Genomic DNA, 18,703 nt, shown 5'->3' with positions numbered 1-18,703 from the left:
TGTATCCCATGTGCCCAACACAAATCCTCACATCAAGCCCCCGCCGGTGAATTGTTGCACCTACCTATTCCATCACATCCATGGACGCACCTCTCCATGGACTTTGTAACAGACCTGCCAAGTTCTGGGGGCTACACCACCATCTGGATCATGGTGGATCGATTTTCAAAGATGGTCCATTACGTTCCTCTAAAGAAATTACCCACAGCTTCTGAGTTAGCCCATCTGTTTGTCCAGCATATATTCCGCCTGCATGGACTTCCTGCAGAAATAGTCTCGGACCGTGGTGCTCAATTTGTGGCAAAGTTTTGGAGAGCCTTATGCTCCATTCTGCAAATAAAACTGAATTTTTCCACAGCCTACCACCCACAGAGTAATGGATCCACAAAAAGAGTCAACCAGGACCTTGAGACTTTTCTAAGAATATTCATGTCTTCATCCCAAGACAATTGGTCCAAGTTACTGTCCTGGGCGGAATTCGTGCACAATGCCTTGTATCATTCCTCTACGAATCAAACTCCATTCCAGGTGGTTTACGGGCTTCACCCTCGAATTCCTGAGTTCCGGAGCCTACCAGCTTTTGATGTTCCAGCCGTGGAGGATACAGTGCAGAGATTTGCATCCATTTGGGCTCAAGTGCGCACTAATTTGGATAAGACGTCCTGTCGCTACAAACTACAAGCAGACAGAGGCGCAGGAAGGTACCCTGCATGAAAGTTGGAGACCAGGTTTGGTTGTCCACCCGGAACCTATGCCTCAGAGTCCCGTCCATGAAGTTTGCCCCACATTACATCAGACCCTTCTCCATCACAGAAGTCATCAATCCTGTGGCTTATCACCTTCAACTCCCCTCTTACTTAAGAGTTCCAAACTCTTTTCATGTCTCCCTTCTCAAGCCTCTGATTCTGAACAAATTTCTCAAGGTTCTCCCTGTTTCACCTCAGAGAGGAGTGGAGTTCGAGGTCTCTCAGGTCCTAGATTTTCGTATCCTCAGAGGCCGTTTGCAGTACCTCCTAGATTGGAAGGGTTACGGCCCGGAAGATCGCTGCTGGACCAATGCCCGGGACATTCATTCTCCCGCACTCATCGGGAAATTCCATTCTGCACATCCTGAGAAGCCTGGTGAGTGTCCTGAGGCCACCCATAAGGGGGGGTTACTGTCACGACCAGGGGATTTCGGCATGCCAGCCAGCAGGTATTACCAGTGAGGACGCTATGGCGAGGAGCATCTGGCGGTGGCGCTGGTATCTGGCGGGGTGCATTGGCTGCGCGTAGGCTTTTACAGGCATACTGTCACTCTGGTCTAGTCAGGCCTGGTGGTGCTTCCGTTCCACTCTGGCATGGGCGCCGCCATCTTGCCTCCAGTCATGGGACCTAGTCGCCCTATCCTGGTGTGTCACATGCTCTCTCTGGCCAGTCACAGTCCAGCACTGGGTATTTAAGGGAGTGCAGAGCTTCCTTTCATTGCCAGTGCAACGTCTTTCTATATATATATATATATATATATATATACACACACACACACACAGGGGTTAAAGTGGGCCGGAACAGGGTGGAATTGCGTTCCATCACCTCTATTTGGCAACTGAAAATTCCACCTCCTCCGACCCACCTCAGCCCGGCGCCGCAGGGATGCTCCATTTGCAGGGCACCCGCTGAGATTTTGTTACGCTCGACTCCTTCCCCACAGCGCCAGGGGCAGCCATTGGCTGGAGCTAACTGCTGAGCTCCGGCTTCTGGCTCCTGCAGTGTGCACTATGGGAGAGGCGTCGTGACATCATGACATCTCTCATATAGTTCCGAGGAGCAGCCAGGTGGACCGGACGGTAGCGTTCACAAGAGCAGGGCTTAAGGTAAGTAATGTTTTTGTTTTTTGTTTTTTTTCACGTGTATGCACAGGACTACTACAGGGGGCACTACCACAGGGGGCATTACTAGAGGAGGCACCACCACAGGGGGCACTACTACAGGGGGCACCACTGCAGGGGGTATTACTTCTACAGGGGGCATTACTATTGGTGGCATTACTATTGGAGGCATTACTACAAGTGGCATTACTTCTAAATGGGGCATTATTATTGGGGGCATTACTGCAGGGTGCATTACCACTTGTGGCATTACTGCAGGGGACATTTCTATTGGGGGCATTACTACAGGGGACACTACTTCTACAGGGGGCATTACTGCAGGGGCATTACTATTGGGGTCATTACTGCAAGGGACATTAATACAGGGGCAGGGGACATTTCTATTTGGGGCATTGCTATAGGGGGAATTACTACAGGGGCACTAATACAGGGGGCATTACTACTGGGGACATTGCATAGGGGGCACCACTCCTGGGGGCACTGCATAAGGTGCACCACACTACTGTGGGCTCTGCATAAGGAGCGCTACCACTGTGGGCACTGCATAAGGAGCACTACCACTGCAGGAAACACATAATGGGCACCACCACTGTGGGTACTGCATAAGGAGCACTACCACTGTGGGCACTGCATAAGGAGCACTACCACTGCAGGAAACACATAATGGGCACCACCACTGTGGGTACTGCATAAGGGGCACCACTACAGTGGGTATTGCATAAGGGGCACTACTGTTGTGGGCATTATGTGTAAGGGGCACTACTGCTGTGGGCATTGTATAAGGGGCACTACTACAGTGGGCAGTATGTGTATTAGGGGCACTACTACTGTGGGCATTGTGTATACTGCTGTGTGTCATAACATGAATAAGGAACACTGCTACATTACTATGGTGTAATCTGAATCAGGGGCACTATGACACTAATGTGAATAAGATTGTGCTATTGTGTGGTGTAATTTGAATTAGAAATACTATTGTGCGGCCACACCCCATTTTTGACACCACACCCTTTTTGGGTGCCCACCTTCTGCTCGCTGTCCCATTATTAAAGAAGCACTGGGGGTGGGGTGAGTTCCACCACTTCTCTAGGACCACTTTAAGCACTATATATATATATATATATATATATCTCCAGGAAATGGGCCGCACTCACAACTCCAACTTTAAATCAACAACTGGGGTGTCTCCCATCTTTTTCCCCCACTTTTCCGCTTACATAACCTATTGCCCCAACCAAAGAAACAGTTCTATCTACATAGTGAACTTTAGACCACTGTTCTATAAAACACATAAGTAGTTAATTTCACCTAAATAGGGATTCTGATAAGTGAAGTATTACAAATGATTATTATTATTATTATCCTTAATTTATATGGCGCCACAAAGGTTCTGCAGCACCTTACACAGTACATAAATGAGCACACAAGAAAAACAGTTAATAGTAATACAAAACAATGTAGGACAAGGACATGGTTTATAAACATAGCTGCATAACACAAGCAGCAGGACATGAGCAACCAGGTGTTAGGTGCCGTTGTGGGGAGTTAGGAGTAAATTATACTATAAGTAGGGGGAGGAGAAGCATGTGAGGGATGAGGGCTCTGCTTGTGAGAGTTTACATTCTAAAGGGGAGGGGCAGACAGACAGAGGTGACACAGATGGGGTAGATAGTGAGGAAGGAGCATGGAGCAGTGGGTTAGGATTTGTGCTGCGGTATGTGTGTGTTTAAGATAACCTGATGTTATGTCAAGATTAAGTCCTTCATTCATCTGTCTCTATGACAGAAAGTAGATTTTGATTATGTGTTATTTACATGAGAGATGTATAAAATAAAGTTGTAGCACTTTAATTATTATTATAGAAAAAGAAGGTCCAGGCTTTGAGGGGGGGGGGAGGTTAGGGTTAGGCTGCAGGAGGGGAGGGTTAGGGTTAGGCTGTGGAAAAGGTGGGTTAGGGAGAAAGGTTAAAATTACTTACCTGCAGGTGTCTGTATTTCAACCATTGGGATTACAGTGACGATATTCCAGCCACCGGAATTCTGTGCGCCAGGATCGCATACCCAGCCCATTATGTCTAGACCAAAAATATCACTGGGAAGGTAACCAATTTTAAACATCCAATATACAGAGCTATTAAATAGATGAGGATAAAAGCACATACTATATATAAAGTAATAGTTACAACCTAATTGAAAAAAAGTCGTTGTCAATTCCAGACTAATGTGCACAAACAATTGTTATTTTTAACCTCATCCAGTGCTCAAGTGGCTTAATTAGTTTAAAAAAATGAGTTACATTTCAAGGAAAAGATATAAAATAGAACATTTATATGAACATTTTATACAACTTTAGTCTGAGAGTTATTTTAGCACATTAAGGGGCCTATTTATCAAATAATATTTGAATTAGCCCATTCGCAAAATTTATCGAAGAGGGATCCATAGGCAGCAGGCCTGCTCGCACATCCAACTGCTGGCCGTAATTGAAAGTAAAGCGATGGCAATTGACCCAGCAACTGAGTAATGAAACATTTAGGCGAATAATGATTCCTTATTGCCACGAATTGACATATATTAATAAATATGATGAGCATATTACCACAGCAGCCATTACACCACTCTGCACACTTGTATTCTATCCTGAGGGATCATTGGTGGTTCAAACTACAGCTTGATTGGCAATAAATAAGCTGTCATAAATTTTGCGCAATTTTATTAAGTCTGACCAGATGTCATAATATAGTCTCACTCAGGTGTGCTGAGTTAACTCATCCTCATCAATGGTGGGTGTCTTGGGAAAGGTCAGTTTTTTCCTGGCAGCATCATTTGCAGGAGAAACTGAAGCAGGAGACGTCATGTCATGTGCCACTTGAGCTGACAACTTGCTCGCAAGGAGCTATTGCATCTCTTAAGATCTGTGCCATTTGAAAAGAAAGACATTACATGGGACTTAAACCGAGAATTATTATTATCCTTTATTTATATGGTGCCACAAGGTTCCGCAGTGCCTTACAAAGTACATAAACATATGAGCACACAAGAAAACAGTTATTAACAGAAAAAAGAAATGCAGGACAAGGACATGGATTACAAACATTGCAGAATTGGTGATCATAACACTTAAAAGTGCAGCAGGGTGTCAGCAACCAAGTGTTAGGTGCCGTTCTGTGGAGTTAGGATTAAATGATAGTAAGAGTAAGAGAAGGAGAAGCATGTAAGGGAAGAGGGCCCTGCTTATGAGACCTTAAACTCGAAAGGGAAGGTGCAGTCAGACAGGGGTGACACAGAGGGGAGAGATGGTGAGGAAGGAGCATGTAACAGTGGGTTAGGATGAGAGCTGAAACAGGATCAAGCAATAAAAGTCAAAATGTAGTGATCCAATAGCAAGATGTTGCATTCCTTTTGGTCCTGGTCAAGGAAATAAAGAACTTGATCTACTGTACAAGTCCAACATACTTAGCAGAATCATTTAATTTCATCTCCTCCTTCAATTTCTCTAGCATCTTTTCCAGTAGTTAAACTAATAGAATTACCAGACTCAGGCTGGACGTGTTTGAATTCACTTTACTTTTTAATATTTTAAATGGTTTCAGTATCTTGCATAATATGGATAGTATTATCCACTGCGCTGGAGTAAGGTACATTCTCCCTCCTCTCCCTATGTCATGGGTTGTAGTGTAGGTTTGGATGCCTTTTTGCTGTTCCTCCATTCACTGAAGCATATAAAGGGTATAATTTCACAGGGATACTATCACTTACATCAGTTGGTGGAATTGGAAATTGAACTGTTCTTGCAACTGCTGCAATCTTTAACATGTGACTGCTGAATGCCGAAAATGCCCGAAAATTTTACGGGCCACAGAACTCAGCTCCTGCACACACCTGTATTTTTTTTAATAAAATTCTGAACCAACAAATTTATTGTGTGGCAAAATATGGTACCTGTTCAAATTCATCCAGTTGTGATGCTCATTTAATGTTAATTGCATTATTGGAAATGACATATCCTTAGGAGAGTCTTAGCAGGTAAAGCCATTTTGCTATCATCCCTGAGTTTTTCTAACAGGTTGACACTTGTATGCTTTTTATCGAAGCTTGTGATACAGAAATCAGCCTGCCTGTGAATGAGCTAGAGCTGTGTGTTAGATATTGCTCCTGCTTCTGAAGGTGATACACCCACCCAGTGGGCTGTAACAGTCATGTAACCACATATCTGTAGTTAAGTGGATACTCGGCAAAATGGCATTTTTGAGGCCAACAAATATTTTTTTTTTAAAGTCCTGGTACAGGCGAGGGATTGCTGTACTGGTAAAATGGCATTGAGATGGAATTTGCTAGCAGGAACACAGGACCTCAAATAACTATCTGAAACCAAATGTATTAATGGTGGATATAGGATGCAGCTCTAATGCTAGCATAGTCATCATGGCTTCAGTGATCTGATGTGCAACTGGATGGCAGCTTTCATACTTGCTTCCTCTTGCAAATGATTGTTACACTGTCACTTGTTATTTCAAACTACTAGTCTTCTTAGTTCCTTTCTGTGATAAAGATTCATACCCGACAGCAGCCTTAGCGCGCAAGGATTCTTCTAGGAATCCTGTATAGGGGAGGAGTCAGTTAGCCTTCACAAATTGGATGCAGGAAGACTACCTCCGATTATTAATGAGGAGATTGATGATGAAGGTGTTGGCAGAGAAATTGCATGAGCTGGGATCTAGCTATGCTGATGCTGGACTGCTGGTTATAATTTTTTTAACAGGATTTTTTAGATTTTCCCCAAATAATTTGCATTGAACTCACTAAAAATTATGTAACAAGGAGTAGGTTTTTAGATGGTTAAAGTTACTTACTTTGGCCTCACAAACAGTACAGATGGCTTGACAAATGTCAGGATTTGCGTAAAAATAATTCCACACAAAAGAGGTGGCTTTTTTTGTCTTATGCATGACAATGGCCTTCTTATCACTGGCAAGAACTGGTGGATGGCTTACTTTGACACAAACAACAGACTCCTCCAGAATTTTATCAATTTCTTCTCGTCCAACACATTCATAATCAACATTCTCATTAGCGTCAAATTCACAAATATCACCCTCATCCTATTGCACTTCTACAGTAGCAAACTCAATTTCTATGTCACCATCTTTACTTTAATTGCAATTCATCCTCACATTTGCAGAAATGGCGGTAGGAAACTTCTCTAGGATTACAGTATCATAAATGTCAGATTCACACATAGCACTACCTTAGGCACTCTTAAGAGATTTGTGAAGTTTGTGAACACAGTTTGTTCTTCAGCCTTAGTGTTTTTTTGTGCACTGATTTGCCTGTTTTAAAGGTGACACCTCTAAACTCAGAGCGAGAAGGTGTTGCATATGGGTTTCAGAAGATGTCTAACTGTTTGGCCCAGACTTTTGTAATAGGCATTCTAGGGCATGAAACAGCAATAGTAGGACCACCACTCACAAAGGAAGGCCATGATTTGAGCCTTTCCTTTCCACTGCATGTGGTGTATGGCATGCTGGAAATTTTACATTTTTCAGCACTACATTTTCCCACTATTGTTAGAGGTGATGTGTTTTTCTTTAACATTGTGAAATATTGTTTAGATTTCAAGTGCCATTTCTTAAACCTTCTCTCCTCAAGACTACCTTTAGTAGATGTTAATGTACTATCATGACTGGCAGCAGCTGCAGCACTTGTACTGGGTTGCTGCTCCTGCTCTTCTATCGACCTATCCATGATTGGTTTTATTTTTGACACCAGCCAAGAAATAATTTATATGCACTTGAGAATTGTTTGGGCGTGCAAGATGATGGGGGTATACCACTGCACTATACACATTTTTTTGCACTAGTGGCTTTGTTTTTTAGACACAGACAGCAATGCCAATTGTTTTCATGCACTTCTAAGAACAGTTCTTTGTGAGATTAGATTTGGAGTGCAGATCATGGTGGGACACCACTGTACTCACCTTTATCCATCTGCTTACAAGCTAACCCTCTGTTCCGTGGCATAGCAATAGATAGTTTAGAACTAAAACTTTAATTATTTAGCTCCTGTCCTGATATTTCTTCAGCTCCTTTGTGGGTTATTTGATTTCCTTATTAAAATCTGAAGTTCTTCCTTAGCATGATACTCTGTCTGGCTTCATGGGTGTGGCCATATTGGATTCCATTCAGACAAACACTCTAATCCAACTATCTTTGAATTACGCTCACATGGCTTGCTTCACCAATGTGTGTTTAAAGTGCCCTATATAAACCTGCACCTGTGATTTACACATTGCCAGAACAACTCACCTCTAAGTAGAGATGAGCTCTGCCGACACAGCCAGCAAACCTGAGAACCGGACCCACCCGAATTTCGGGGATCCGGATCTCCCTGCCTGCCCCGGATCCCTGACCCGAGGCAAAAACTCGCGACCCCTCTGTCGAGTCGCGAGGTTTTGTTTTCAGCGGGCTTAACACTGATTGGCTGAGAGAGCCGTCTGTCACAGCTCTCAGCCAATCAGCGTTAAGCCCATTGAAAACACTACAAAATAGGGAAAAGAAGATGGCGCCCGCCATCCCCCACCGCCTGACACAGCCGGCACCCCCCGCTGCCGACACCACCAGCACCCCCACTTTCAGCATCCCCCGCTGCCAACACCACCACTGCCGACACTCCTGTACTGCTGCCCAACGTACTGAGGACACCGTCAGCGACCCCCACACTACTGACACTCCCACAGTGAGGACACAGCCAGCAAACCTGCACTAAGACACCACTGGCACCACCGCACTGCCGACACAGCCAGCAAACCTGCACTAAAGACACCGCTGGCACCCCCGCACTGCCGACACCGCCAGCAAACCTGCAATAAGACACCGCTGGCACCCCCGCACTGCTGACACAGCCAGCAAACCTGCACTAAAGTCACCGCTGGCACCCCCGCACTGCCGACACAGCCAGTAAACCTGCCCTAAAGACACCGCTGGCACCCCCGCACTGCCGACACAGCCAGCAAACCTGCACTAAAGACACCGCTGGCACCCCTGCACTGCCAACACAGCCAGCAAACCTGCACTAAAGACACCGCTGGCACCCCCGCACTGCCGACACAGCCAGCAAACCTGCACTAAAGACACCGCTGGCACTCCCGCACTGCAGACATCACTGGTACCCTTCACTTTGGAAACATGGAGGTGAGGTTTTGGCAAAACCAATCCAGATCCAAAACTAGGGTAGATCCAGATCCAAGACCAAAACCAAAACATGGGGGTCAGCGCACATCTCTACTTCTAAGTAAAAAGACTGCTATCTGGTGCCTGGTTCCAGTCACTGCTACACTAAGTGCCTGTTCTTCTGCTAGAACTGTGGGCCTAATTCAGAGACGGACGCTCTGAAAGAGCGCTCGCTCTGAATCAGGGCGTTTTTTTTTTTTTTTTTGAGCGGCCTCCCGGCTGCTCGCATAGCTGTGGCTGACCACCCACAGCTATAGCGAGCGGCCAGGTTGATGATCGCGATGGTCAAGACCATCACAACCATCGGGCTGGCGACAAGACCCTTGTGGTAGGGTCTCGAGGCCGCAAGCCCCAGAGAGCTTTCGGCTCTAACAGAGCCGGAAGCTCTCCCACTGACATCACTGGTGATGTCAGTGGGGCCGCCCCCAAATGGCAAGCATTCCGTTGGGAACCCCTCCATTTGGCCGGCCACCCCCCTGGCCCGCCCACCAAACGGGGCGAGTTGTCACTCACCATCGACAGCTCGCCCCCTTTGGTGTGAGACCCGGAGCGACGGAGCACCCGTTGCTAGCCGGGTCTCGCGCATGTGCACGATGGAGCCAGCTCTGTCGTGTGCATGCCCAGTGGGCAAACATCAACCCAGTTGCGAGCGCGCAGCGCTTGCGAGCGGGTCTGAATCAGGCCCTCTGTTAAGCTGGCCACACACTAGACCAACTTTCATCTAACCAGCCAACTAGTTGATTGGTTGGAATGAAAATCTGGTAAGGTATGGGAGCAAATGATGGTCAGCAATTTGCACCTAAATGCCAGAAAACAGATGAAAATGGTCATCAGACAAGTTTGTTAAATGTTTGATCTAAACAATTTGTTCAAACAACAGTTTTTTGTCCATTTTCCGGCATTTGGGAGCAAAGTGCTGATTGTCATTTGCTTTCATACCTTACCAGATTTCATTCCAACCAATCAACTAGTTGGATGGTTGGATGTAAGTTGGTCTAGTGTGTGGCCAGCTTTACACTTAGTGCCTGTGTTTCCAGTGGTGATTCCACTCTGCTTCAAGTACTCTCTGCTATACTAGTACTTGTTCACCTGCAAGTACTTTGTTAAACAGTGCCTGTGTTTCCAGCAGAGATCCTGCATATACTGTATCCGAAGCACCTGAGTTTACTCTGCTGCTTTCAGCATCCTTTCGTGCAGAAAGAACTCTGTCATACTATCTGATCCTATTCACAACCTATATTCAAATATCCAAAACACATGCATTTATTCTGCTGCATTCAACATTTGTTCCTGCAGCAAGAGCTCTGCTACATATCACCTGCTCTTTTTCTCAGCCTGTGTTCAAGTCTCCAGCAAGCACTTGCCTCCCTAGCTAGTTCCACAGACATTTGGACCTCCTGTTAGCATTCCACCGGTCACAGGTGTTAGGTCTTTGGTTCTGGGTATCTGGTAATTGGGGCTATTGCTGAGTTGCGTGATCCAATTCCAGATCAATTTACCAGTATGCAGGTTCCAGGGCAGTGCTTCTGCACATTCAGAGTACAGTTCTAAGTTCCTCATTTCTGATTTGCAGTCCTGAGTTTTGAGTTCTTGCCTACAGTTCTAGCTTATACTGGTTCTGAGTTTTCATTTTCTGATCATTGCTGAGTTCTTAGTAGTGGGTTCCACCTCCAGGCTCTTGTGTTCTGGTCCTAGGGCTCAGCTCTCCACAATCAGTTCCTGGTTTAGATACCTTCCCTCTCTTCAGTGCTACTTCGGTCCTGATTCAATAGATGAGCAGGGATTTCATCAAATCCTCCAAAATCTGTTACAGTCCAGCTTCAACTGGACCCAAGGGGTCCCAAGACGGATTAACAAAATCAGACATCAGTGACAGGCAGCCTCACGTTCTGCAGTATTGCTGGCAGCTTCAAGTTCTATAGCTGCTTGGTGTTCTGAGGCTGTGGGACTGTTGTATTAGCTGCAATTTGAGGGCAATTTGCAAGTACCTGTCCAAGGCAGGATCCTCACCGGAACAAAGCGAGGGGTCCAACCTCTGCTGGGGCTTTGTTGTAATAACCAGTGCCAGCTGGGTTTCCAAAAACAATGAGCTGGTGCATGCCTGCCTTCCTCTTGTACCTGGACTGTGATCACCCTCCATGAACAACTGGTCAGTTTATCACACAAGGCCAAAAGCTCATCATTTTTTAGCTGCTTATACTCTACTGCCATCTTGGATCTCACTTTTGTCAAAGAAACATAGACAAGAAAAGCAAAAGAAGAAGGGGGGGGGGACTATTTGCACTTGTCCGTTGTCAAAATATATTAAGTATTGAGTTTTTGGTACATTTTGATGTTGACCCTCTCTCAGTGATCACTCAACACTAATTTACTTATGTTCTTATAATAATAAAGATTATTATCCCACCACTTGCCACCAATTTGTAGAGTTTAGCCAGTCCACAGATATCTCAATCTGAAACCACTGGTCCCGATTATGGTTACATCAGCACTAACAGTTAATAACACAAATCAAGATGCCACTATGACGGGTTAAACTTGGAGCCCTTACGTCCTCCTGATTACAGTACCACGATTATTATTATACAAACAATAATGTCACACACATATATACTGTAGCATAGACCTTAGCAATACAGGTGTATAGGTTCATGGAAAGAACTTCAGGAATCACGCTAAGATTAAGGATTTTTAATCTAAATATGAAATTACTCCAGTGCGTAACAAATGCAAAAATGATTAAATAATGGACACAGATTAATATACACAAATAGTTTAAGAAATACAAAGGAATAACAAAGAATCTCTACTTACAAAGGATGGGTTAGGACCCTGCAGTGAATGGAGTTCACACCAGAAGCATTTGGTACATCCCAGTGTTACAGACTCTCCTTAGGTAATGGACAATACATTGCAGGTGTCTTACCATTTTATTCCTGTGCAGGATTGCTCCTACCCCCACCTTTCCCAGTGCCAATTAAGGGTCACTTTACACATGTTGTCAGAGATCAGATTTCTCAATCAAAAATGGGGAGGGAGGGAAGAATTGTACCATGCATGGACTAGTATAGGTTGAGTCTCCCATATCCAAAATGCTTGGGACCAGGGGTATTTTGGATATTGGAATATTCTGTATTTTGGAATATTTGCATGCCATAATGAGATATCTTGGGAATGGGACCCGAATCTAAACACAGAATGTATTTCTGTTTTATATACACCTTATGCACACAGCCTGATGGTTATTTTATACTATATTTTTAATAATTTTGTGCATCAAATAAAGTTTGAAAATTAATTAATGTTTCATATACACCTTATACACAGAACCTGAAGGTTATTTTATACTATAATTTTAATAATTTTGTTCCTTAAACAAGTTTGTGTACATTGAACCATCAGAAAGCAAATATTTCACTATCTCAGTCATGCTAAAAATATTCCGTATTTCGGTATATTTGGATGTGGGATGCTCAACCTATACCTGCTAAAGAACCCTGATTTCACTGACATGGTCTGGTAATATACCATGGACAGTTCTCCCTAAATATTGTGGCAGCTGCCTATTATATTAAGATGTATTCAGGAATGAACTTTGATAATTAACATCTACGCAAAAAACAGAAATTGGTCCAACTACAGCACGTATTTAAGGGTCAATGGGGTCTGCTATGTGATCAGTATATCTTTTATATATGAATGTATGTCTTTTATGCAGTAAGGATTAAAACATATATACCTTTAAATATTACATGAAGTATTATCTTTGATTTGTCCTCATAATGCTATTATTTATGCCTTTTAGGACAGGAAGTTTGGGTTTCTAAAGCAATATGTGGGAATTATTCAAGTGTAGGACCATAAAACCACATACAGTTGGGGTATCTGAAAACCCTTAGAAGTACATCCTGGACACTTACATGTGTCTTAAGTCACTGTCTTTTACAAGTAGCCAAAATGGAGTGGAGATTTGCTGCCCAGCTTTCATTGACAGATAAGAATACTGAAGTAGGTCATGAGTAGGTCATACAGTTATTACACATAAGGTTTTGGAAATTATAATGTCTAATTGTTACTGATAGCAGAATCATGACACCTTCCGTCACCAGCTTCTCATCCAGTTGTAAAGGCCCCGTTTCCTGCAGCTTCTTCACAGATATATAGTTTCATCAAATCATATAATTAATAATTATTGACTTTGACTAGACTGTTACTAATCCTTGAATCTCTTGTATTGTCTAGAGGCCTGTGATTTGCTGTTTGGATTCAGTTTCCACTTTAAATATCTCATTGGTATTTTAGAAGCATTTTTTTAATAGTTTTCCCCTTGCCTCCGATTTGTTTTTCTTGATAGATATTATAGTACTTGTCATGGTTCTGCGGACCAATTCTTCAGATACGCCAATCCGAGAATCACCGCCCGTGACATTTACAGGTTATGTCAGCACGTGTGGTTAACTAAACCTAATAACTGCCACCAGCAAAGGGGAATTTTAGTGTTAAAACACAAGGTAAGCCTTTGCCCTTACCTGCCATACAATTATGAACATTTAGTAAAAATAGGTAACATGAGCCATACCAGGCCTTGGGTCATAAAAACACTGATCCAGAACTAGAATGAATATTTAATTCAAGAATATCTTCAAAGCTTATTTACAAAAGTTACAAAGAATATAATAATGTTAAAAAGGAATCACACAATTACTTACAATTTCCAATAAAATAAAATAACAAAACTGGAGAACAAACCACTCAGTTGGATTGAATGGTTTCGGGATGAGGCCATCCCAGTGGCAAACTCTGGAACATCTGTATCCTTCAATAGCCTCAAGCAGAATGAACAACAAACTAGGGTTGTCCCCTACTTATGCCTGCTCCTCCAGGCATCCCCCTCAACCCCTTCCCTGGGGGTGATTTTAACCCTTGTCAGCTCAGAGTGGATTGTCCAGCGGGCTGAAGCCTCAGAGTTTCCCGGCCACCTGAGTAGGGGTTCTTTCATTATACCTTCAGCTCTCTGTGAAGTTTGGGAACCTAGACATAGGTCAATAAATGTGCCCATTGATTAGGTAAGAAAATATACACATCTGTAGACTGAATGTCTCTTGGTATATACAACCATTCTTTGATCTATGTCCCTAAACAGAACACAGGGCTCTTAATGACTGTTTAGCAAGGGCCTGGCCAGCTTTCCTGTAATTTCCACAGACATTTTTCTTATATGCCATATACAATTGGACATAGTTATGGCTGATGCAGGAAACAGACCTTCTTACAACCTCTGTTGCTCATCTTCAAAGGGGACTAGACCAGAGGAGTTTTGTCACCTATCCTCATACAAAGAATGCTACATGCAAATTTACAAGGGAAAGTTACATGTTTATACTAACACATAGTTTTGTCCCCTATCCACATACAAAGGATGCTATATACAGTACCAGTTTACAAAGGAAAGTTACATGTTTATACCAACACAATTTCATGTGCAGTTATGCCCATGCTGATGCGAAATCAGCTTTTCTGCTACAGTACTGTTAGTAATCAGTCAATCAATCAATGCTCTAGCTGGCTTCCAATTAATAATACTCCACCTCCATGTATCTGTGATGGCCTTGTGCCTCTGATCTACAGTAGTTTTTGATTAACATTCCAGATGATCGTATCGTTTATTAAACTGCCATCCTGTCTGCCACTGCAGTGTCACTATGTTTCATAGATGTGCTATATTCTTTTAAACTGCCATATGTTTGTGACACTGCTCAGTTGTTTAGTTATCCCCAGCATCTCCTGCCCTCCCCTATCACTTCCCTGACCCTTCCCCATGAGGCCATGGCCCTTTTTCAGGTGGACTATCTTATGTCAGCACATGGGCAGCACAGATGGTGTAATGGTTAGCGTTACTGCCTCACAGCACTGAGGTCATGGGTTCATTTCCCACCACGGCCCTAACTGTGCGGAGTTTGTATATTCTCCCTGTGCTTGCGTGGGTTTCCTCCGGGTACTCCGGTTTCCTCCCACACTCCAAAAATATACAGGTAGGTTAATTGGCTCCCAACAAAAATTAACCCTAGTGTGTGAGCGTGTGTTAGGGAATATAGATTGTAAACTTCACTGGGGCAGGGACTGATGTGAATGGCCAAATATTCTCTGTAAAGCGCTGCGGAATATGTGTGCGCTATATAAATAACTGGTAATAATAATAATAATAATAATGTCCCTATTTACAAAATAAGGGGGGGGCACCAATGCTTTCTGGCACAGGGCACCAAAAAGTCTGGTTACGTCTCTGGTCAACACTGACTGGAAATTAATGGTATTAATGTTAATGATACTGTAGGAACAAAAACAGGTAAAAGCACATGATTTTAGCCGCTTTTAAAACTTTTAAAAAAATCAAAACCAAATCCCAATATTTGAGAGTGGTTTTGCCAAAACCAAAACACGACAAATATTTAAAAACAAAAATTAAACATGGGGCTCTGGGCCTGATTCAGACCCACTCGCGAGCGCTGAGGCCAAGCTGTCGCTCCGGGTCTCGCTACAAAGGGGGCGTGCTGTCGATGGTGAGTGACAGCACGCCCCCTTTGGTGGGCGTGCCGGGGCGTGGCTGCCCAGACGGAGGCGTTACCCATGGGAACGTCTACCGTCTGCGGCCGGCCCCACTGACATCACAAGTGATGTCAGTGGGAGTGCTTTTGGCTCTGATAGAGCCGAAAGCACTCCAGGGCTTGCGGCAACGAGACCCTACCACAAGGGTCTCGTCGCAAGCCTGATGGTCGCGATGGTCTTGACTATAGCTGTGGTCTTGACTATGTCAAGACGATGGTCAAGACAATGGTCGCGATGGTCTTGACTATAGCTGTGGGTGGTCACCCACAGCTATGCGAGCGGCCAGGAGGCCGCTCTTAAAAAAGATAAGGAAGGCCCTGATTCAAAGCGAGCGCTCTGTCAGAGCGTCCGGCTCTGAATCAGGGCCTCTGTGCACACCTGAATAGGTGCTGTGTACTGTGCAGCAGAAATAGGTTGCATTGCAGCTACATAGAGAGGGAGAACAGTAAAGAACTCCCCCCCCCTTCATTGAGAAAGGTAGATTTCTCTCTATTTATTTATTTATTTCAATCAGATGAGAAAACAAACATAAAACACATCAGATAGGCTCCCGGCAGACCCAGCCATGAGGCCAATGACCTATCCATGGCTTGATTTCAATGTTACCTTCGGCACATTACCATTGATGTCATGCAAACATCAACTACATAACATCAATATTTTGTGGTATTAAAGCATCAAAGGGCCTGATTCCGACCCACTCGCGAGCGGCTGTCCGCTCGCAAGTGGGTCGATGTTCTGTACTGAGCATGCGCACGACGGAGGGAGCTCCGTTGTGCGCATGCGCCAGACGCGACGAACGAAGGAAAGTCCTTCGCTCATTGTGTCTGATCAAAGGGGGCGTGCTGTCGATGTTGATTGACAGCACGCCCCCTTTGGTAGGCGTGCCTCCCTGACGGGGGCGTTCCTAAGGGAACGCCTCCCGTCAGAAGCCGGCCCACTGACATCACTAGTGATGTCAGTGGGAGTGATTTTGGCTCTAATAGAGCCAAAATCACTCCGGAGCTTGCCTCCCAGACGGGGGCGTTCCCAAGGGAATGCCCACCGTCAGAAGCCGGCCCCTGTCACGACCATCGCGGCCATCAAACTGCACGCTCGTATAGCCTGCTATACGAGCATCCAGGAGGACGCTCCATTTGCATGGAGGGCGGCCCTCATTCAGAGCGTGCGCTCTGCTCAGAGCGTACGGCTCTGAATGAGGGCCAAAGTTTTAGAATGAAAACATTGGCTTCTGCTACTAGACACATACACAAATTATACTCCAAACTCTTCTCACATGTGTGACTGTCACCTCATGCTTAACTACTGCCAACACGTCAAACACACACCCAGTGACTATAATGTGCATGTAAACAATGTGAAATATCGAGTGTTGTGTTAGACCATGTGTTCTCAGAGAGCCAATTAGAAACAACCATCAATGGGAGGAAACATTGATGATGGAAAACATCCACCTCTCAACATTGATGTTTGCAAAATAAATAAAGCTTTCAAATATTGACCTCAAATCACTGATGTCCAAACAAGAGAAAAGCCCCTGCAAATTGTATGGCCAATCATCCCATGTCCATTATCACAATGTCTCTAGAAGGTGATAACTGTTGTTTTTCTCACTACCTATTTAAAAATCCATATATATTTGCAGATGACTAAAAGCAGTTATGGAGCCTGCAGTCCTGATACTGTAGTTTTATTTTGTTAAATGTAACATTAATTATATGCACGCCTGTAGTAGAAGTATAAAATATGCTGACTATTTGTGATTGACAATGCCTCTTTTTTTTTAATAAGAACTGAAGAGTGCTGTGGAGGAAGTGTTGCCTGCTCTGGCAGAGGAAGGAGTGCTGGTGTTTTACCTGAGCAGAGTATCCACCACTGATGGAGTACATAGTCTACTTGACAAAGTGGAAGCTGCTTCTGAAGACCCAGTTCCTGAATCTCTTAGATCAGATCGATCCCCCAAAGCCCCAGCTCTGTATATATACACATCTGGAACCACAGGTAACCTAATTCATTGCTTTGTTTTCACATAATTAGAATTGGGTTAATAAGGCAACTTAAAGTTTTGCTCTAATATCAGTGACATATTTCGTTAGTTGTGTAAGCTAGAGGTGGATCATGCAGAAGGAAAACTTAAGTGTCTGACCAGCTTGCAGTGGTATATGGCTGTGCGCTTTGTGGAGAGGAGTCTGTGGCTGTGTCTGCCCTGTGGACGGTTCTTGTAGAAGTGAGTATTATGCCACCGTCTATCAGATATTGCATGCATAAGGTCAGTGACCCCACATAACTTTATTTTTATCTGACTCTTATTTTTTATTCAGCATATCTATGATAGTTGCCCTAATTAGAGCAGTTCCCCTTTTTTAACCCCTGTGTGCACCATATTATATAAGTAGAATAACAGAAGGAGTAGGACCCTGCAATCCCAGCATAATGGCCATGGTGCCTCCTCTTGGACATTGGGAACTCTCTCTTTAAAGACCCAGGTCCTGACATCATTCACAAAGCCACATGGCCAGAATGCAATTGCATCCGCTGTGCTGCCAGGCACCCCCACGGAGGTGTGGCTAGCTTGTCTCACTGCCTCTCTTCCACTATCCGGCCTTCCCAGTGACTCCCATCTACATCACTGGGGTGGTAGAGCTTAAGCTTGGCCGGGTCCTACAGCTGGTCATATTGCTCGAACGGCCCTGACACTCAGTACATGCACCGACGCCGGCTAGAGTTAACCCCCACCCCCACGGCAAATTAAACTGCTTGGAGTAGTTTTTATCAAAAATGTCTTTTTAACATTATTTTAGTCAAATAAAAAAGACTGATATATAAAGCCCTTAAGCTGAGTACACACGGTACGATGTGTACCCAGAGATGCAATGAACGATGGCATGATACGGTAAAAGGTCCATGAGGGGGTGACACCATGAGTTGCCGTACCGGGTGACACCAAACCTAGTGACACCTCTAGGTAAGGGGGATATCAAGGGAGACTAATGAAGATATA

At 44.3% G+C, this 18,703-nt stretch overlaps 1 protein-coding gene across 1 annotated transcript in view; it reads left to right on the top strand.

The window, feature by feature from the left end:
- LOC148540387 (long-chain fatty acid transport protein 2-like) overlaps positions 1-18,703 on the top strand; it is a 102,678-nt gene that overhangs the window by 16,982 nt on the left and 66,993 nt on the right. Inside the window, exon 2 of the mRNA XM_088443614.1 lies at positions 17,494-17,703. Coding sequence (XP_088299740.1) covers positions 17,494-17,703 — 210 coding nt within the window. The remainder of the gene's footprint in view (positions 1-17,493; positions 17,704-18,703) is intronic.

This window comes from Taudactylus pleione, unplaced genomic scaffold, assembly GCF_031769625.1.
Source record: "Taudactylus pleione unplaced genomic scaffold, aTauple2 ptg000019l, whole genome shotgun sequence".
Taxonomy (NCBI): domain Eukaryota; kingdom Metazoa; phylum Chordata; class Amphibia; order Anura; family Myobatrachidae; genus Taudactylus; species Taudactylus pleione.
Note: the sequence above shows the minus strand (reverse complement) of the source record. Positions and strands in the feature narration are given on the sequence as shown.